At 40.3% G+C, this 19,142-nt stretch overlaps 1 protein-coding gene across 2 annotated transcripts in view; it reads left to right on the forward strand.

Annotated features, from left to right (window-relative positions):
• The window catches only part of KLHL32 (kelch like family member 32), a 119,291-nt gene that overhangs the window by 94,190 nt on the left and 5,959 nt on the right, over nucleotides 1–19,142 (forward strand). For both annotated transcript variants that reach the window (XM_041478196.1, XM_041478197.1), the window contains exons 7-8: nucleotides 7,361–8,087; nucleotides 17,540–17,598. In XM_041478196.1, the coding sequence (XP_041334130.1) occupies nucleotides 7,361–8,087; nucleotides 17,540–17,598 (786 nt within the window). The remainder of the gene's footprint in view (nucleotides 1–7,360; nucleotides 8,088–17,539; nucleotides 17,599–19,142) is intronic.

Below are 19,142 nucleotides of genomic sequence, written 5' to 3' on the forward strand. Positions count from 1 at the left end.
ATGAGAACGTGCAGTCTTCGATATTGCACGGATATAGTTTGGCTGTCAATCATTGTCATTTTGAGTTTGTGCCTCACACTCTGGAAATCACATTTTATTTTTTCCTTAGGATTTAATTTATTCTGTGCCCTGAGGAAGTTCTTTCACTCTGTGACCTTCACAGTAGCTTTCTCTGTCTTTTTTCGCTTCCCTCACATGGAGCCCAAAGGCATAATACATCTAGAGGAAGGTTTTTCTTTCATTTTTCACATTAAAAAAAAAAAAAGAAGTAAAATTTAAAATCCCTGTTTATCAGCTCACCCTGAACAGAGCAAATGTTTTAATTCTGGTTGTAGAATCCAAATGTGCAAATGGAAGCACGCCTGCTTGCTAACGCAGCACCACACAGGGAGCTGCTTACGTAGACACACATTTGTAAAACTGACAAACAGGTAATTTAAAAATGTCTCTGTGTAAAGAGGGTGGGGGATGGCACAGCTTTATTTTCACAGGCTGCACGCATATGCCTTAGCTCGGTGCCTTGTAAATGTGGTCTCAGTCACTGCACTGCAACTTTAGAAAGTCTCTCTTCAGGGTTCAGGGGCAAAAGGCATTTCATTGCTGATTCATAGATTATTAATATTTACTGTGTTCATATCGAGAGAATCATATGCATGATTTTGTAGTTGTTTGGCTCAAGGTGCAAAAGAAATGCAAATACCTCATAATTTTGATTGTTTCACATGCAGCTCATTAGAGTCTTATTTTTATGCACATTTTAAATTAAAAATAAAAAGAAGGAAAAGATTTCTATCTTTAAGGCTGTCTTGCATCTAGGCTCGAGACACTTATTTTTCCTGCTGTCCACAACTGTGTAAGATAGCACCTGACTGATAAAATTGCAGGAGTCTGGAGGCTGTGCCTGCATGGTTACTAACTTCTAAAAATATTCATGTGTAACTCATGGCTTTGTAAAATTGTGTGCATGTGTTTTGTTGTGTGGCGGGACTTTTTCCCTCAGCAACAATTCTTACATTTTTCTTCCTAAATGGATGATACAGACAAATTTAGTTCATCCTGCTTAGAAAGCTTCAATGAGTATCCTAAACCCCCTCGATTTTGTCCTTTTTAGCCTCTAGAGACAGAGAGAGAATGACAAAGACCCTTTAGAGATCCAAATTCAGGCCCTTTGGAAACCCCTGTTCATTTTAGATTAGGTGAAAGTTCCTCCATAGCCCTCAATGGACTATGTTCAGACCTTTGGTAAATGTCCTGGTTTTTCCATAGATTCTGCTCCTGTATTGAAATTTGAAGAGCCGGGGTGTTGCTGACAATTGCCAACTGAAATGTGGTTTTGAGACAGGAGATCCCAGTCTGGAAAACCTCAGACTTGCTGAGTTAAATAAAATCTAATAAAAGGCAAAATTATGTGTGAGTTTACAGCCAAAATATATATTCCTAGTGTTTTAAAGACCAAACTAATAATGTCCAAGTTTTGCTTTTTGAAGTTCGCTTGGTAGTGCTCTAAGGTGATTACTGATGTAACTGTGTTGCTTTCATGACTCTTCTTGGCTTCGAAAATCAATGGAATCAGCCACTGTCCAATATGCTAACAAAACAAAGATGTTAATTAGATTTATTTTTTTTTTTCTGGTCAAAAACTTTTGCTTCTTTTAAGAAACAGAAGAACTGTTCAGGTGAGATTTATAGTTCTTTCTCTTCCCCTGATTTAATTTCATCATCAGATTGTCACACATAAATTGAGTCATTTGTGTTGCACATATCTGATCTCAGTCCAGGAAAATTCATCTTTCCACTTTTGTTTCCATATTTAAAATTTTGTTTTCTCCTAAAGTGAGAACATTCACTAGGTTATTATAATTAGGATTTCCATTTTTTTTAATGAGACAGTGTGAATTGTTTTAAAACCTTAGAAAATTTGTTTCCTTCTATTTGTTGTTGCTAAAACAAACAAAACGCAAAAAAAACCCAACACTCCAACCACCTCATTTTTTCCACTGCTGTCACTTTTTGACTTAATCTCATTTGCTAGACACCTTGGATTATATAAAGTAGCATATTTGCAGTCCAGTGGGCTGGAACATGAATACATCAAATAAAGAGCAGGCCAAGATGACTTTAATAGAGTTCCTGTGGTCCCTCGCAGAGCCCAGGCTTAGGTAAGTTTTTTCTTTCTTGGAACTCTGTCAACAGAAACTTTCCTGATGTTGGCTTTGTGACTTAGATTAGTTTCTAAGTGAACCTGAGTCTAATAAAGACGAGTATGTCAAGCTTTTTGCACTCATGAAGTGGCTTGGTTTTTCTGATTAGAAGACTTGGTGTGGTGTCAAGTGAAGGTCTGGCACCTCTCCCAGCAGAGTGGCTTGAGAAGGACTGCAGGGGATGCTGAACAGGCAAGGCACAGGCGTGAAGGGCTCTCTTGCTCCCTGGGACAGCTGGCAGCCCAAAGGACCAGGCAGCCACTTCTTGCAGGGTTATCTTCAACAGGAGTGAAATTCCTAGTTCAGCTTTAACCTCCTGTGCCTCCGTGGCCTCTCTGGCTGTGGGTTATATGTGGTGTTTTCACCATTAACAGCAGGGAGGAAGGGACTGTGCTCCAAGCCTGTGTGGCTTGGACTGTTCAAGCACTGTGCTGGAAGCAGAAGCAGGTGTTGGAAAAACAATGAACTGGCTATCCAACATGCAAATGTACTTTGATGTGTGCTCCAACTGTGACACAACATATTTTTCCATCTCCTTTCTGCTGTTTTGAGAATGCACTCCATTGCTAAATCACATAATGTAACCTTGGAGAAGAAAAATCCTTTGGGTTAAGGCATTAGAATAAGAGAATTAATCTGGTTTGAAAATCCTGCCCTTCTGAGGGTCTACTTTTGTCATTTACTTAGTTTAGAAGATGAATATGGCAAAATATATTATTTATTAAAGTTGATATAGGCACTAGGCTGTAGCTTCCTTTACTCACACACTCATACATTAAAATTAATAGGAAAGAAGCTTCTAGCAGTTTAAACAGAATTTGCCTATATGGCAGTAGGAGTAGGAGTCTTTCCTTATTTTTGTAAATTATTTAGCACTGATACAAATATTTTAAACCTCAAAATTGTGGATTGTCTTTTTTTTTTTTTTTTTTTTTTTTTTGCTTGCTTGCTTGTTAGCATTTTAAGCACAGTTGTAATTTCAAGTGCTATTGGTATTTCCTTAGAGAAGCCAGAATGTCTTTTCTTGCAGCATCATAAAGCCTGTAATGGCTTTGATTTTATTTTGCCAGTACTGATTATAGTTACTAATTGTTGCGGCCGCTATAATCAGTGTATAGATGGGGAGAATTCTGGAGTTTTTATGTACCACATTTTTGGGTGTTGATTAAACAAAACCTGAGTAAAGGTGTTAGAAATTGTGTTGATAAATATACAGATATGTGCTGATCTCGTACATTGAAGTTTGTATCTGCCATATGTTGCTGAGAGTTATGTTTGCCTCCTTTGTACTGAAGGAAAGTTAGAACTGTGTTACAGTCCACCAGTGACTACTTCTATTACTTCTATTATTCTATTAAGTGAAATATGTGCTTGGGAATTCAGGTTTTTTTCTTTTGAACTTTCTCAGCCCTCCAATAGCTGCTAGACTGTTCACCCACACCCAATTTTCTTCCATGCCTCTGTAGTGTGGAGACATCATGTTCTGCTAGAGAACATGGTAACAATGTGCTGCAAAACCAGTGTAGAAGTCTAAGGCTCAGTTGGAGAGTGTTCCTGAAGCCAGATGACCTGTTCCATAGCCTTGTGTCACAATTGAGGAGCTTCTCCTGTATTCTCTAAATATAGATATAGATACCTACATTTGTAGGTTAAATTCCTAGCACTTATTTTTAAGTAGTGACCCAAAACGAATTTTAAAACTGTAATTGTCACAAACAGCAAGACAAGGTGATAAAAACAATATAGCTTTTATCTCTTAAGTCCTTTTTTCTGCCTTGGAGTGTCACAGATCAGGTGTGGGTCACACAGAGCACTGTAGTCAGATTGTGTTCAAACAGTAGCATGAGTTGATTTGGACAGGAGCTTCTAAACACATTGTGATTCACAGACCTCTGTTGCTTCCCTCAGACTCAGTGAAGCTTCTCTGCATTCTGTCAAATGCCTACAGAGCATCCAGGTGGTGTGCAGGGTTTAACCCTGCTTTCTAAATTCATACAATAAAATGAAGTCTTCCACAGCAAACTGACCTCAGACATGGAGACTGGTAAGAGCCAGTAGCACCCTACACAGGAGACAGCCTGGGAATCACATTGTCCTCCCCATTGCTGCTGCAGCTGCTTGTCAGAGGGGAAAGCTGGAAGTAGCCCTTCCAAAGAAACCTTGAGGTGCAACACGTAGAGAATCCCAAGCAGGCTGCAATAAACTTAATTTGGAAAGGTTCAAAGGTTTTCATAAAAAACAGATGCAGGACAGATGAGTGGGGATAAAATAGTGTGGAATGGATAGAGAAGGTTTAGGTTCAAGATTCGGATAGATTGTACATCTCATATGAGTGCCAACAGAATCTTTGTATCAGAATCTTTGCAACCACTGCTGTAGTAGTTTAGGGAAAAGTTAAACATTACTGGTTTCAGTGAAACATTTTTTTACAACTCCAGGACTGTTCTCAGTAGAGACATAATTCAGTATGAACCAAGTTGCATATGCCAAACTTAGTACAGCAGAGAAAATGTATTGTAACAGAGATGCCCATGCCTTCTGTGCAGATCATCACACATCCCAAATCCAGAAATGAATGCAGGTACCATTTCTCTGAAGTTATGTATGTGGTGTTAGTATGTGGTGTTGCTCGTGTGTTTATACAGTATTTATTGGGGACCAAAGGCAGGACAATAAAACGAAAACAGATGGATGAAGTTCTAAGATATTAATAAGGCATTAATATTAAACTTCCTCTAAAAGACTTGTGGTTACCAAGTCCTGGTTTACATTAGTGCCTGTCTTTTACAGAGTCTGTAATGTCTGTCATTGCTGCCCAAGTGACACCTCTGTGATGCCATTTTAGATGTGAGTAAAGGCATGAATTTGTAGTTCCAAAAGTAACCAGCGGTTGGATGCAAGTGCAGATAAGAACTCAGTTCTTATAAATTCTTCTACCTCAATATAGTAACCCACATATCATTTAGTTGATGTATGCTGAAGATAGCCTGAATTTCTCCTCAGTTTCAAGTGACTGAATGATGAGAGTGACATGCCTTTCATGAATCATTCGCATGGCTAAAGACACACAATAGGAAGTTGCCTGGTACAACTCAGTAGGGGACACCTGACACATGGATTTGGTGGATTTAGAACACCTGACTATAAAGCTCAATGATTTCTAGTCCAAAAACATTTTCAAATACATTTAATTATTGTCTTTTTTACTAGCAAGTCAAAATACATATAGCTAATGCATGTATTTGAAACTCAATACAGCATTTAACAGACTGAACTGCTGGTGCATTTTTGATGCCCTTCACTGATTCTTTGTTTCACAGGGGTTCACAGTGAGGAAAAAGTGTTTCAAATTACTCTTAACAAGAAGGTGGTTTTGGTTTTTCATCTACCCTCTCTGACAGAATACAGAAACAGTAATAAATTTAATACATCATATATGAAAGCCATGAATAAGAGCAGCCTTTATTTGCAGCTCCTTTATGTGACATTCCCAACAACAGTACAGGACCATAAGATTTAGCTGAAATTTTTCTTTAATCGCTCAGCTTATTAAAAACACCCACTCCACTAGTTCTGTGTCAAAATGATTTAAAGTATCAAGTAGAGTTAGTCCTTATTCAGAACTAGTCGATGTCTTTGATAATGGCTTGGATGAAAGGATAATAAGGGATTTATGTTTCCAGAAAATCAGAAGGTCAAATGGTTTTTTAGCACTTTTGAAAATACAATTTGGATTGAGAATGATCTTGACTGGAGCAGTGGCCTAAAGTATTAGTAGAGAGTTGGGTAATGACAGAGAAAGCATGACACTCTGTGTAAGTTCTGCAGAAAAAAAACATAAACAAAGAAACCAACCACAAAAAAAAAAAAAAAAGAATAGTACTCAGACATAAGCTTAAATATGGATCAGCAACATCATAGAGCACTATGACACCACAGTCTTACGTGGTGATATACAAGCAAGAATGACATTGCTTGTTACCATCAAAGAGATTCTTCCAACCAATTCACTGCTACTACAGCCTTAAGAAGAAGGTTGTGTCCGGTTTTCAACAGCAAACATTAAAGTTTTCAATAACAGAGAACTGTGAGTTATGCAACAGAGATTTAGAAAATATGACCTAAGATGCATTGCAATACTTTTTTTGTTCACTGAGGAGGAAGTTCACACCAATATTATAATGCATCTGAGGTGGAGAAGAAAAAGAAGGTAACAAAATATTATTCATCCTGTATGGATGAAAAATTTTCTAGGGTTGCTCTGGAACCTAAACCCTAAAGTGGAAAATGGAGCAATGAGTTTAAGGGTTTAAAGCTTCTGCATATGTAAGAGGAAATCCTGTCTGAGAGGATATCAGAGCATGGGAAAGGTTTTCCTGAGGAAGTTTTGGTATCTTCATTACTGGATGTTTTCCAAAATAACTTACACAACAATTCCTGAAATGGTTTAGGCCTTTCCTAACCTCTTTTTAGGACCAGTTTGATTTAACAAGCTTTATGTGATTTGAATACTATGTTTAATTTTGAATGTTGATACAATTGCTGAATTGTTGCTTTCTGTCTGCCCCAAACTAGCTGGGCCTCTGTACTTCTCTCTTCTCTAATTTTTTTTGTCGCCTTACACCTTTCTCCACTTTATAAATAAAATAAATGAAGAAGAAAAAAAAAAAAAAGGATTCAGTATGTAATGTGTTAAATTTCTTGACTATTTTGTCATAAATAGGATGAAATATTGAAGGCAGAAAAGGCTTTTCTTTGTAATCTTCTGACATTAGTCTTCTTTCTAGAGTACCTGTGGTGTCCACTGGTCCCATAGCCCCTGTGTTAATATTATTTTTCCAGCAGCTTGATTCAGGGATAGTATGGTCTCCAGCAACACTAACAGATTGCACAAGGAGAGTGTTGCGTAGTGGCTGATAATGCTGTGGAAATTGTTTCAGGGAGCTGGTGCAATGCAATGCTTTTGTATAGACACTATATCTTTTTATATGGACTAACAGGCTTTCACAGCTGCTTTTTAGATGCATACATACCACGGCTGAGGCAAGTATATATATCTGCTTTTGGAATGCAAGCAAATTTCAAAAGACTGTATTTTGACAGAATTGTGTACAAATAACATGTGTCTTGTTTTTCCCTTCCTTCCCCACCACTTTTAGCTGGCTGTGAGGTGGTTGGAACACAACTGCCGCTACCAGTATCTGGATGAACTTCTCCAGTACGTCCGCTTTGGCCTTATGGATGTGGATACACTGCATACTGTAGCTCTCACTCATCCTCTTGTCCAAGCCAGTGAAACTGCGACAGCGCTCATTAACGAGGCCTTGGCTTACCACCAGAGCGTCTATGCACAGCCAGTTTGGCAAACTGCAAGGACAAAGCCTCGCTTCCAGTCGGATACTCTTTATATTATTGGTGGGAAAAAGCGAGAAGTCTGTAAAGTGAAGGAGTTGCGATACTTCAATCCGGTAGACCAGGAGAACGTTCATATCGCGGGGATTGCCAACTGGAGCGAGCTGGCGCCTATGCCTGTGGGGAGGAGCCACCACTGCGTTGCTGTCATGGGAGACTTTCTTTTTGTAGCTGGTGGAGAGGTAGAGCACTCCACAGGGCGCACGTGTGCCGTGAGAACTGTCTGTCGATACGACCCCCGCACTAACTCCTGGGCAGAGATAGCTCCGATGAAGAACTGCCGGGAACACTTTGTGCTGGGAGCCGTGGACGAGTACCTCTATGCCGTAGGGGGCAGAAACGAATTGCGTCAAGTGTTGCCCACAGTCGAACGCTACTGCCCCAAGAAGAACAAGTGGACCTTTGTACAGTCCTTTGATCGATCGCTCTCATGCCATGCGGGATATGTGGTGGATGGTCTTCTTTGGATATCAGGTAGAAAACGTTTCACACAGTTTGAGGTACTAACAAAATACCAAAATACTGTCTTGAATTAAAGTAATAAATCTTTGGTTTATATGTCATGATAACTTTTCTCTGCGGAGAGAACAAGGAGCTGAAACCTCATTAGAAGTATAGAAGCGTAATGTATCTTGTACATTACACTCAGTATTTCAGAGCTGCTGATATCATATGTGCTATCTCCAGTTGCCATTCATAAATCACAGTGGACTGGAATGATAATGCACTTTTGGACAAATTTCCCATGATAAATTCTATGAGCTTCCTAAAAACAAACAAAAAAGGACATTGTTTCTGTAATATGATCTGGTACTTTTGACAGTCACAGGACCCGAGGGAATGGCCTGAAGTTGTGTCAGGGGGAGGTTTAGGTTGGATATCAGGGAAAGGTTCTTCACCCACAGGTTGACTGGGCACTGGAACAGGCTCCCCAGGGAGGTGGTCATAACATCACCCTGACAAAGTTTGGGACGCGTTTGGACAACGCTTTCAGGCACATAGTGTGGTTCCTGAGCCTGTGCAGGGCCTGGAGTTGGACTTTGATGATCCTTGTGGGTCCCTTCAACTCAGAATATTCTATGATTCACTTATTCCTGATGATGGAATGGAAAATTAAGTGCTTGTTAGCTTGTGTTGTTCCAGGGCTTGAAGGCAAATGTATGATTTACTCCCACTTGCTTTTCACAATATTGAAACACACCAAGATGACCATTTTTAGAAATCATCCATGGCTCTGTCCATAACAAGTGCACAAGGCTGTCTGGATGTAATCATGGCTTTACAGCACAGATAGATGAATGTTTAGACCCTATAATCCTAAAAGAACATGTCATTTGCAACTGAGTCTTTAGTTGTTATGTTCCATTGATGGTGGTGGGAGGATTTAGTTACCCCAGTCCTTGTAGTGGGTATTAGTTATTTTGGAATACGGCTGATGCTGTCTACAGAAGATTTGACAGAAAAATATTCTCCCTTTACTAAGAAGTGTGCCACAGAAGGTTATATAGTTATAATATTTATTAAGGAAGCTAATGAGTAAATGGGGCCAGCCCTTGAGGTAAATGTTCAGTGATTGGCATCTTCACCGTAGATACCCTCTAGGGATTTTAATATGGTCTGGAATGCCTGTGGTGAAAGGATGGAATATGAATGGGAGATTAAGTTAGCTTCTTAGGCCTGTGCTGTGCTTCTCAAAGTCTGCCATTCAGGCTAGCGGATGTACCTTTCTGTCCCTATGGATTAAGTGCCTCATGGGAGTGGATTGCCAAGCATTGGTATGGGAATTAGCAATCTCTTTTAATACATATACACTAAAGTTGTGAATGATGACTTTGGAATTAGAAGCAGGACAGAGCACAGCAAATCACCAAGATCCTTGGCAGGTCCTTTGGGTCATTTTCTTTAGTGACCATAATTTAGGGAGTCTTGTAGAGTTGTGTTGTGTGAATCCTGAGGTGAGACCCAGGTAGAGTACAGGGACAGGATTTCTGTGTTAGGCTACCAGCTGGGTGTATTCAGAGCATTATTGTGTTTATTCACTACTTTTCCTATTTTATTAGCGGAGAGGGATGTGTGTCTGCAGTGGGCACTTCAAATACATGGATGTTACTACTGCTGTGTCTTGATTGCTGATTTTTTTTTTCTTATTTTGTGTTTTACATTTGTCAGTATTTATGAGGAATAGGACCTTTTAAAAAATGGTATTACATGTTTTCACATAAAATCATTGAATGTGCACTAGAAATCCATCAGTGTGGTCTTTCCTCCAGTAAATGAAAAAAGTAATATTTTTTTGTCTTAATCTCATGAAAAAAGAACCCCAAACAACAAAACAATCAAAACTCAAAGCAGTATTTGATAGCACTTTTTAAGTCAAACAAAGGGCTGGTTGAAGATTAAATTTAATCTTTCCAGATTTGCTAGGGAAGGGCGAAATTATCCTAAGGATTAATTCATGTGCTTAGTTATGTAGGTGAAATGCATGCATGCCTGTGTGTTTTAAATTCCACTTGTGTTTAGAAAATGATGCAGTGTGATATTGTGTTCAAGGCTATGCCTCTAACAGAGCTGTAGAATCAGTAGAAGAGGTAAGTGGAAACCCACTGGATGAATTCTTTAAAATGGGGCAAAGCAACAAAATATATTTTATCAGTATTGTTTCATTTATATTCGAAAATGCTGCCAACAGTGGAGTAAGGTAGACACAGCTTTTCATTTTGGTAGGTTCTGAGAAAATGCTTAGAAAGTTTTGAGTTGCTCAATTATGACAGGTTATTATGAAGTACGGGAGTGCACTTACTGTACTACACTTCAGTAGATATCGATCTGAATTTTGTCCTCTCACACTGAAACCTGGTTGTGTGTTGAATAGAGTCATTTTAAAAAGAAAAGTGGATGGAGATGTAATAACTATAGCTAGCTTTCTATTATTAATTAATTGCTTAGGACCAGAATGGAGCTTGTGGTACACGTACATTCAGGGGCAGGGGAATAGTACAGAGAGATGTTTTATTGTATCATAGTCACTGCTGGAAAATCCACTGTTCATCATTGAATATATGATGTTAGCATAAAAGTAATTAGTAATGCAGGAGGGAACCTAATTTTGAAGTATGTGGCCTAAAATTAAGTAATTAAAAAATTAGTCTGAGTTAGAAATGTTTCTGAGCTGTATCCCTGCTGCTTTTTCTGGGAAATACAGGTCATCAGCAAAGAGCTCTCAAAGTCAGTCTGCTACTACCAGCTGGCAAGGGAACCATGGAAATGTGCCCAGTTTTTTAGTGAGGGAATAAATTAAATGGTGATAATAAAAGTTTCTAGCCCTTCTATTTGTGGAGAGCATCATCAAAGCTTGATCTGCACACTGACCATTTACTTACTCAGTGCCTCTGCTACAGCCCCGTGCCCTCTTAAAGGCTTTGCTGATCAAAAGCTAACTAGACTAAAGGGATTTCAGTCATTATTGGGATTTATTTTCAGCTTTGCTTTCATGCTCCTTTGGGACAAATATGACAAGGATTCAAAACTAATAGATAATGAAATAATGGCAAAGGCAGCAGGAAAGGAAAATGGACAAAACAAGCCACTGTATGAGTTTACACACTGGCAATAGTAGGTGGGTGGCTGGTGTTCAGGTGACAGAGGGACTCCTAAGCTGCCACCACCTCTTTGGGGTTTTTAACCTGACAGAAGCAGAATAAAAGAGGGAGCCTTTTGAATACTGGAACTAGTCAGTCCCTCTGCTCAGCACAAGTGGGTTCAGCCCTTGAGTTTTTCAAGCTCCATATTTTCATATTTATATTATTTATTGTTTTCCCCCCACAGTCCTCATTTTATTTTCTTATTTAAAGAAAAACAAAGCATGAGAATTTATTAAAATAATGTGCTGGTTTTGACTGGGATAGAGTTAATGTTCCTCATAGCAACTAGTCTGGGCAATGTTTTGGATTTGTGCTGGAAACAGGAATGTTTTTGTTATTGCTGAGCAGTGGTTCTACAGAGTGAAGGTGATTTTACTTCTCACCCCACCCCACCAGTGAGGAGACTGGGGATGGGCAAGGGCTTGAGAGGGGACACAGCCAGGACAGCTGACCCCTGCTGACTGAAGGGATATTCCAGATCATGTGCTGTCATGCTCAGCATGTAAAGCTGGGGGAAGAAGGAAGAAATGGGGGGTGTTCATAGTGCTGATGTTTGACTTCCCAAATCACCATTATGCTGGATGGATCCCTGCTCTCCTGGAGATGGCTGAACACCTGCCTGCTCATAAGAAGCAGTGAATTAATTCCATGTTTTGCTTTGCTTGTGTGCATGGCTTTTGCTTTACCTCTTAAACTCTTTATCCCAACCCACAAATTTTCTCAGTTTTACTTTTCCAGTTGTCTCCCCATCCCATGCTGGGGAAGTGAATGAGTGGCTGTGTGAGGCTGAGATGCTGACTGGGGTTAAACTACAACAAATAGTTCTCTGTACTGACATTGCATTGGGCGGATAGTTTGGAAATTTTATAGAAAGGTAATTTATAGAAAGGTCCCAGTTAACATCTGGTGTCATGACCAATTTCACAAACGAATTGCATGCCACAATGCTTGTAAAGTGAAGTATTTCAGTGAAAGAAAAACTAAGTACACTGAACACTTTGGAGTTCAACATGACTAACAATCACTATCTCTAAAAGCGGGGAGATATTTTCCATAAGAGCGAGGACTTGAACTGTGCCCATTTCCCAGCATCCTCTGTGGAGTGCACATGTAAATCTGGAGACCTCCTTTTCTATCCATGTTAACCTTCCTCCACCAGTATAGGTCTAGTGCCCCTGGGGACATCGAGGGACAGGGGACCTCTGCCAGACATTCCAACTCTGGGCCATTCCTGCACCTGCATCTTGGGATAATGACACTTCCCCTTGCTTTAGGTGCTCCAGAGATTAGCACATGAAAAGTCTTGTTTAAAACAAAGTGTTACACTGGTGTTTTGCAGAGGCCCAAGCTGTCTGACCCTGTGTGTCAGCTAGAATAACATATTGACATGCACACAGAAACTCAGCTTGGGGGAAGGAGGTAAACAAGCCATCCCTGTAAAGTTGCTTTGTACTCAATACAGGGGATAATTTTTTTTTTTTTCAAAATTCAAGATTCATTCTTTTTTGGTTTCTAAACTGTTGGTTTTTTTTTCTAATGGTGAAGATTTTGACCAAGGAAATGATGGTGGTAACATATCTCCAAGAATATCAATCACTGAGTTTGTGAGTGATTTGGGATGAAAAGTATGACCTTACCATCAGTATTCTGTCATGAAGTAAAGAATTTTTTCTCAGGAAAAGTCTATAAAATTATTTTATGAAAAATAGATCTGGAATAATAGGAGTTTACAGAATCCATCCAAATCAAGTTTTACAGTGTGGCTGGCACAGAATTTGCTGGGAATGGGAAGTTGACAAGTACCTAAAAATTGCCTTAGTGGCCCAGTCTTAGTCTCCTTATGTTTCATATATATAGAGACTTCATTTTTACTGTATTTGAGTGAATGGTCTCCTTTTAGTGATGGACATTATTGGTTTGACGCCACTGATTCTCCTTAGATTGAATGTAAACATCCAGCATTAGAGATTTAAACAAAGCTAGGGCTTGTGCCCCTCTTGTTTGTGGCTCGATTGCATCTGGAGTCAAAGAGCACTAAGCAGAGCTGCTGTTGGCCTCTTCCAGGGGACTCCTTACCTTGGGAGAATGTGCTCCAGCTCAGCTCTCCTGACTGCACCTGGGCTGGCTGCAGGTTTGCTTTGGATGTTGACGAGACAGCAGGTTTGCTTTGGATGTTGACGAGGGATTATCTTGTGTTTAACACACAGACACCTAAGAGAGGAGAGATTTCTGTTTTAAAATAGCAGAGCACCTTAGGGTACATGTCATGGGTTTCTATATATTCCCTGGATTTGCTGGAGGGAGCACACATGGAGCTCTTTGCCAACATGTAGTTTTACACGTCTCCCAGTGAACTCGGATTCCCGCACGCAGCCTCGCACTTTGGGACTGCGGAGAGAGCTGTGATATTTTCTGGGGGATTTGGATTGGATTAGGTTTCTCAAGTCATATGGGGGCCTTGCTAGGCCACGTTATAAATATGGTTTATAAATTGTCATTGAGGAAAATGTTGAATCTACTGCCTCCTACCCTTCTGTTTTTAGAAGTGTGTCTTGAAGTGTGTCAATGTGCTTTGTGGAGTGTTTGGGAGGACTGTAATAACACAAAATGTTTATCAAGTGTGGGAAAGGGATGAACGAGGTGTATTTTGGTATCCTTGAGCAATTTCCCCATGTAGAGGGGCACTGTTGCACGAGTTGGGAATTTACAGATCTTGGAATGCTTAAAAAGCAACATTTACAGCCTACAAGGGAGTGAGAGACAGTTATTGTGGCAGTGTAAAAACACTGTGAGCCCATGGGGCAGATGATGGCCCTTCCATGAGGGTGTTCTCCTCTGTAAGAGCAAGAAAGTCTTGTCCTGAAGATGCTCCTTGCTTCCCAGGAACTGGAGTCCTCAAAGCAAACTGCTCATGTAAAGTGGTGTAACCATCACTCTGTTTACAAAAACAGCAAATGCTGACCAAACTGTAAATTTTCTGTCATTTAACCAGACAGACATTACATTTTCTCTTTCTCTAACTGTTGGGTTACTACCACATTAGCTGTTATTGCTTGACATTAAATTTAATAGCATAGTTTGTATTTTTAACTACTTTCTCTCATTATGATGGCTCTCAATCCTCTCCTTTCCTCATAGAAAACATGACAGAGAAGTGTAAGAAATTCTCTCAGAACTACCCCAGTTCTTTTCTGAGAAAGTATGTATTATTTTTAGTACCATTTAAACTCTTTTTTCCCCTTCTTTTCTTATTTTTAAGAGACATATTGCTGCTCTTTCGCCCTTTCCAAGCTGTCTGTAGTATTTAAAAAAAAATAGTTCAAGAGGACATTGCAAACTTGTTAAATCTGAATTTTGGCAGAAAATTTTAAACTTTTGCTATAGCACTTCAAAGTTAGAAGGAACTAGAGTTTGAAAATTGATGCAGATATAAGATGGCATATTTAATGACAGATGTATCTATAGAAACCTGTTAAGATGCAGATTATCCCCCTGGGGAGGGGAGATCAAAACTGCCAATCTATAAAATATACTTGTTAGGGGAAGGCATGGAATCTATCTCTGCGAGCACTTTGATTGCAGGGGACAGTGTAGCAGCATGTGGCATCATAACCTAAGAGCAGACAAATCAGCTTGATGACTTTCAAAGCCAAGAATACTGCTGGAGGCAAGGGTACTCCAGTCTAGAAGAAATTAAAACATATAGAGACTGTTATTAATTCCAGATCTATTTTTGTGTAGTCAAATCTGTATGCAAATCCTTAGCATCTCATTTTGGCAGATTAATCTAAAAGTGAAGAGCGGTATGTGAAGGGAATGTAATGATAAAACACCAGAGATGAGCAATATTGCAAGGAAAAAGATGTAAGCTGTGTACTTGATGTGAGGCGCCCTTTGTGAAGGGAAAGAAATAATTTTGCTTATTTTATTACTTTATGAGGAAACAACACTCTTCTTTCTCTTCTTCCTTCACATCTTTCCCCCCAAATTAAGGTGTCCTTTCAGAATGGAAACGTATGACCCAAATTGTGTTTCAAATGTGTCTTCTGTAGTTTAACATTCTGGAGGTAATAATCCAAATAACTATGATTTTTATTTTTCAAAGTACTAGTCTGATGTCTCATTTTAGACATTGTGCTGGGAGTGAAAATAACTATATGTAAAAAAAAATCAAATTACAAAACAGATATTAGAAAAGATTGTTTTGTCTGGCTGGCTGATGCCCACTAGGAACGTGAAGGCTGCACAACAGTGTGGAAACCAATAACAGATTGTGAGATCAGACACAGGAGCAGTCTTTGCTTTCCAATGCCTGTGTGTGCATTTCACATGTGCTTTGATGGGCAGGGTGTGGCATAGTGTGATGGAAACAGTTTGGACAGACTCCATCTCATCCCAGCTATCTCTGAGCTGGGAGTTTGGTCTCCCGTCCCTCTGGAGGTGCCCAGCACAGCCTGGTGCTTGCAGAGATGCACCCAAGTAACAGCATCGTTTCTCCTTGCTGCTGCAGTTGAAGAAAAGACTCTAAAATAGATACATCTGTAGTTTCTGCTATAGATTCTTGGCCCCACTTAATTTTTTGTGAGTGATCAGAGGGTAATTCTATGTCAGCAAGTAGCTCAGCCCAGTAGGAGCAGATCAGCAGGTAAAACCTTAGCACTAAGTTCTCTGTGTTTACTCCATGTACTTTTCACTTTTTTTGCTTTGGGCCAGGTTTGTTCTGGTCCTCTGGCTCAAATGTTCCCAGCACTCAGATGGTACAAAGCCAAAAGACCAGTTATTATTTCCCACCTTTATGCTGCCAGGAAATGGAGCATGGCCGGTGCACATCTGGAGCAGAGCTTCTGGTTTAACTTGAATGCACACCAGTCCCAACCTACAGCCTAAAACGACATGGGTGAGGTGGCAGAGTTACTTCAAAATCACAATATGGCTCTGAACCAAAATGCTGCCCTCGGCCTAGCTGGAGGCTGGCAAAATGAGAATTCCCCAGCACAGAGCTTGGAGATAAAAGGGAAAAACCAACCCAGCAACCTTAGTGGGACTGGGTCATAGCTCAGCCAACAGGAATGTAAGTCACTGTGCTGCTGTCCTGGCTGAAACAGGATATGCCCCGACAAAAAGGGAAGTGTCAACAAAATAAAACGTAATAAGATGAAGATCCTTCCTCCCATTGCTGCGGATTTTGTCCACTATTGGTATGTGCCATTAAAACTGTAATATAAATAGTTTGTCTGTCAGTATGAGTGTCACTGGTGTGTGGCCACTGACATGCCCTAGTTCTGCCCAGACCTCGTGGCAGGATGAAGGTGGGGCACAGCTTGCAGGTGTTATTTCTGATTCCATCTCTCCATGGGCCCAGCTTGGTGACAGAGGGGGACTGGGAGCTGTGGCAGTGCTGCAGTGACCCCAGGAGGCTTCAGCACATTCAAAAACATGTTTGCACAGGTAAGATTACAGACTGAAGAAGTTTTCTGTGCTTACTTAGTGAAATTTGCCATTTAAAACCAAACAAGAAGAGGATGATTTGGCATTAAGTGTCTCTTTACTGTGTTGAGGTAAACAGCTGATTTCCAGCATCTAGTTGGGTCAGAGTCTATTCTGAGCTTTTCTGAGGTGCTTCACACCATGATTTCCTGACCACTATTGAAAAGTAAATGGTAGGGCTGTTTCTGGTCACTGTGGAGGAACCTTCCACCTAAGTTTACAACTAAATGAGATGTTTTCTATAACATAAATTAAGCACAGAATTTCTTTCAAATATATAGATAAGCACAGTTGCACAGGCTTGAACTTTTAACTGGCATTGGTATCCCCTGTCATGTTTTTGGTAAGGCAGAGCTTTTCTCTGACCTCTTCCTTCTCATTGGTGCAAGCCCACCTTCTCTTCTTTTAAACCCTGTCACACACTGTATGTTCCTTGGAACAGGAATGGTTTTTATCTTTGTGTCTTGATGAACTTCGGATGCAGTTATGTATACAGTTATGTATAAAGAGATCCATTGATCCATTTTTTACTCAATTTTGGCCCATAAAATTAACTCTACAAAGGAAGTGTATAGGGGCTGTTTGTTGATGCTGCTCTGCGTTACTGTATGCTTGACAAATGGAGCTGCTTTTTCCCTTGTAACCAGGTTAAGTGCAGTGGAATGTAAGCAGAAATGGTGGTATGTAGTGTAATTATTATCTGCAGATGAACTCTAGAATTGGTTATTTTACTGCACGTGATCTTGGTCATGGCTTTGCCTATATGAAAAAATGTAACCTGTATAAACTCTTTTATAGGAGGAGTAACAAATACTGCACAATATCAAAATAGACTCATGGTCTATGATCCTAAGCAGGTGAGTATCTGTGTTATGTTTTGTTTTGCTTCAAGCAGATCTCTTGGCAAATACATACAAAGATTTTGTAAGGCTAAAAGTGCTGACCATTTGAATTAGTGGTGTTTTGAATTCACTTTGTACTGATGTGTGAGTTTAAAAGAGTGATGGAGACCCTGACAATTTATTATGCTTTTTAAGCCTGTAGGAATTAGAAACATCCTAGGTTAAATACAGAAATGGGCTTTAAATCCCCTGTATTTGTCAGTATTTATTTTGCTTGTTCTTTTTTTATTTGTAATCCAGCAGCCCTAGGCAATGTATACTCAGAGTCAGTGTTCCAAAACCGCTCCTTGTCATTGGCATTTCTGTTTTGAATTGCATATATGAGTCTTTTTGTTTCCTGAATACTTTGAGAACTGTACTACCTGGCTGTGACTTACTCTGCTGACTGCAAGGGTGCCTATCGTTTCATTACCCAAGCACCTAAAATATCTTTTAGGGATTATTTCATACATAATGTATGTGTTTTGATTAGGTTAGCACGGCTCAGTAACCATTTCAGAGGGTTAGGGCATGGTTATGCCCTCTTGCTTGTATTAGGAATTAAAAGTCCTAAGCTTGCAATCAGAGTTGCATAGCCTGATTTACACCCACGTGGAAGAGTATTGACTTTTCTGATTGTAGGATAGGGGCTTTGATTGCTGTATTTGGAGCAAAATTGTGCCAGGAGATACTTCTATGTGGTTCCCACTGACTATTTAAAGCATTGCACAAACGAAGCCTGAAGCAGAAAGCAGATGACACACCTGCCTCGTTCTTTTCGAGGTGTGTGTTTTGTCATTGACTACAAATGCTGACTGTCCTAAATCCAAGTAGCAATTACAGGCAGCAATCCTACTTTGTTTGTGAGGAGGACACATATTTGGATACCGTGTCTCTATTGTGTACCTTTCCCTTGGGATTCTTCCTTTGCTGATGTGAAAGTCGCACCCCGAGTTACCTTGGGCTGCCTCAGTGTGCCGTGCTGACGGCAAGGAGCCCGGCCTGGCGCGTGAAGAGTTACAGAGGAATTGTGCACTTGCATTCTTCAAACGACGTCTGCTTCGTGTTTGTACACACAAGCTCTTTTTAAAAATTCTGCTGGCATATTGTTTACGGTGGGTACTGGAAACCATCACATCTGCTTGCATCTCGCACGGAATCTCAATAGCTCCATCACGGAGCCGCGGCGCCCGCTCCCGCGCGAGGCCTTTGTGGCGAGTCGATAATGCCTGCCATCTGCCACCGAGCACACAGCTACCTGCCAGCAAGCCGGCTGCGCTGACCTCTGCCTCCCCACCGCTGATTAGTATTCACACGCCGCCTTATTAGAAATGACCCTGCCAGGCCCCTCTGTTTCGCTGCCTTTGCAGTGCTTTGAGGCTCACCTGGCAGGCACTGCAGTGGAGGAAGCTAAAGATATAATCAGGGGATGCAGGCAGGCTTTGCAAAGCAGATGGTGTCTATAGTCTGGTGTTAAGAGACTGGACTACTAATGCAAACATTAATGCCTAATATTCAAC

Source organism: Pyrgilauda ruficollis, unplaced genomic scaffold (genome assembly GCF_017590135.1).
Source record: "Pyrgilauda ruficollis isolate IOZ18807 unplaced genomic scaffold, ASM1759013v1 scaffold43, whole genome shotgun sequence".
NCBI classification, from domain to species: Eukaryota; Metazoa; Chordata; class Aves; order Passeriformes; family Passeridae; genus Pyrgilauda; species Pyrgilauda ruficollis.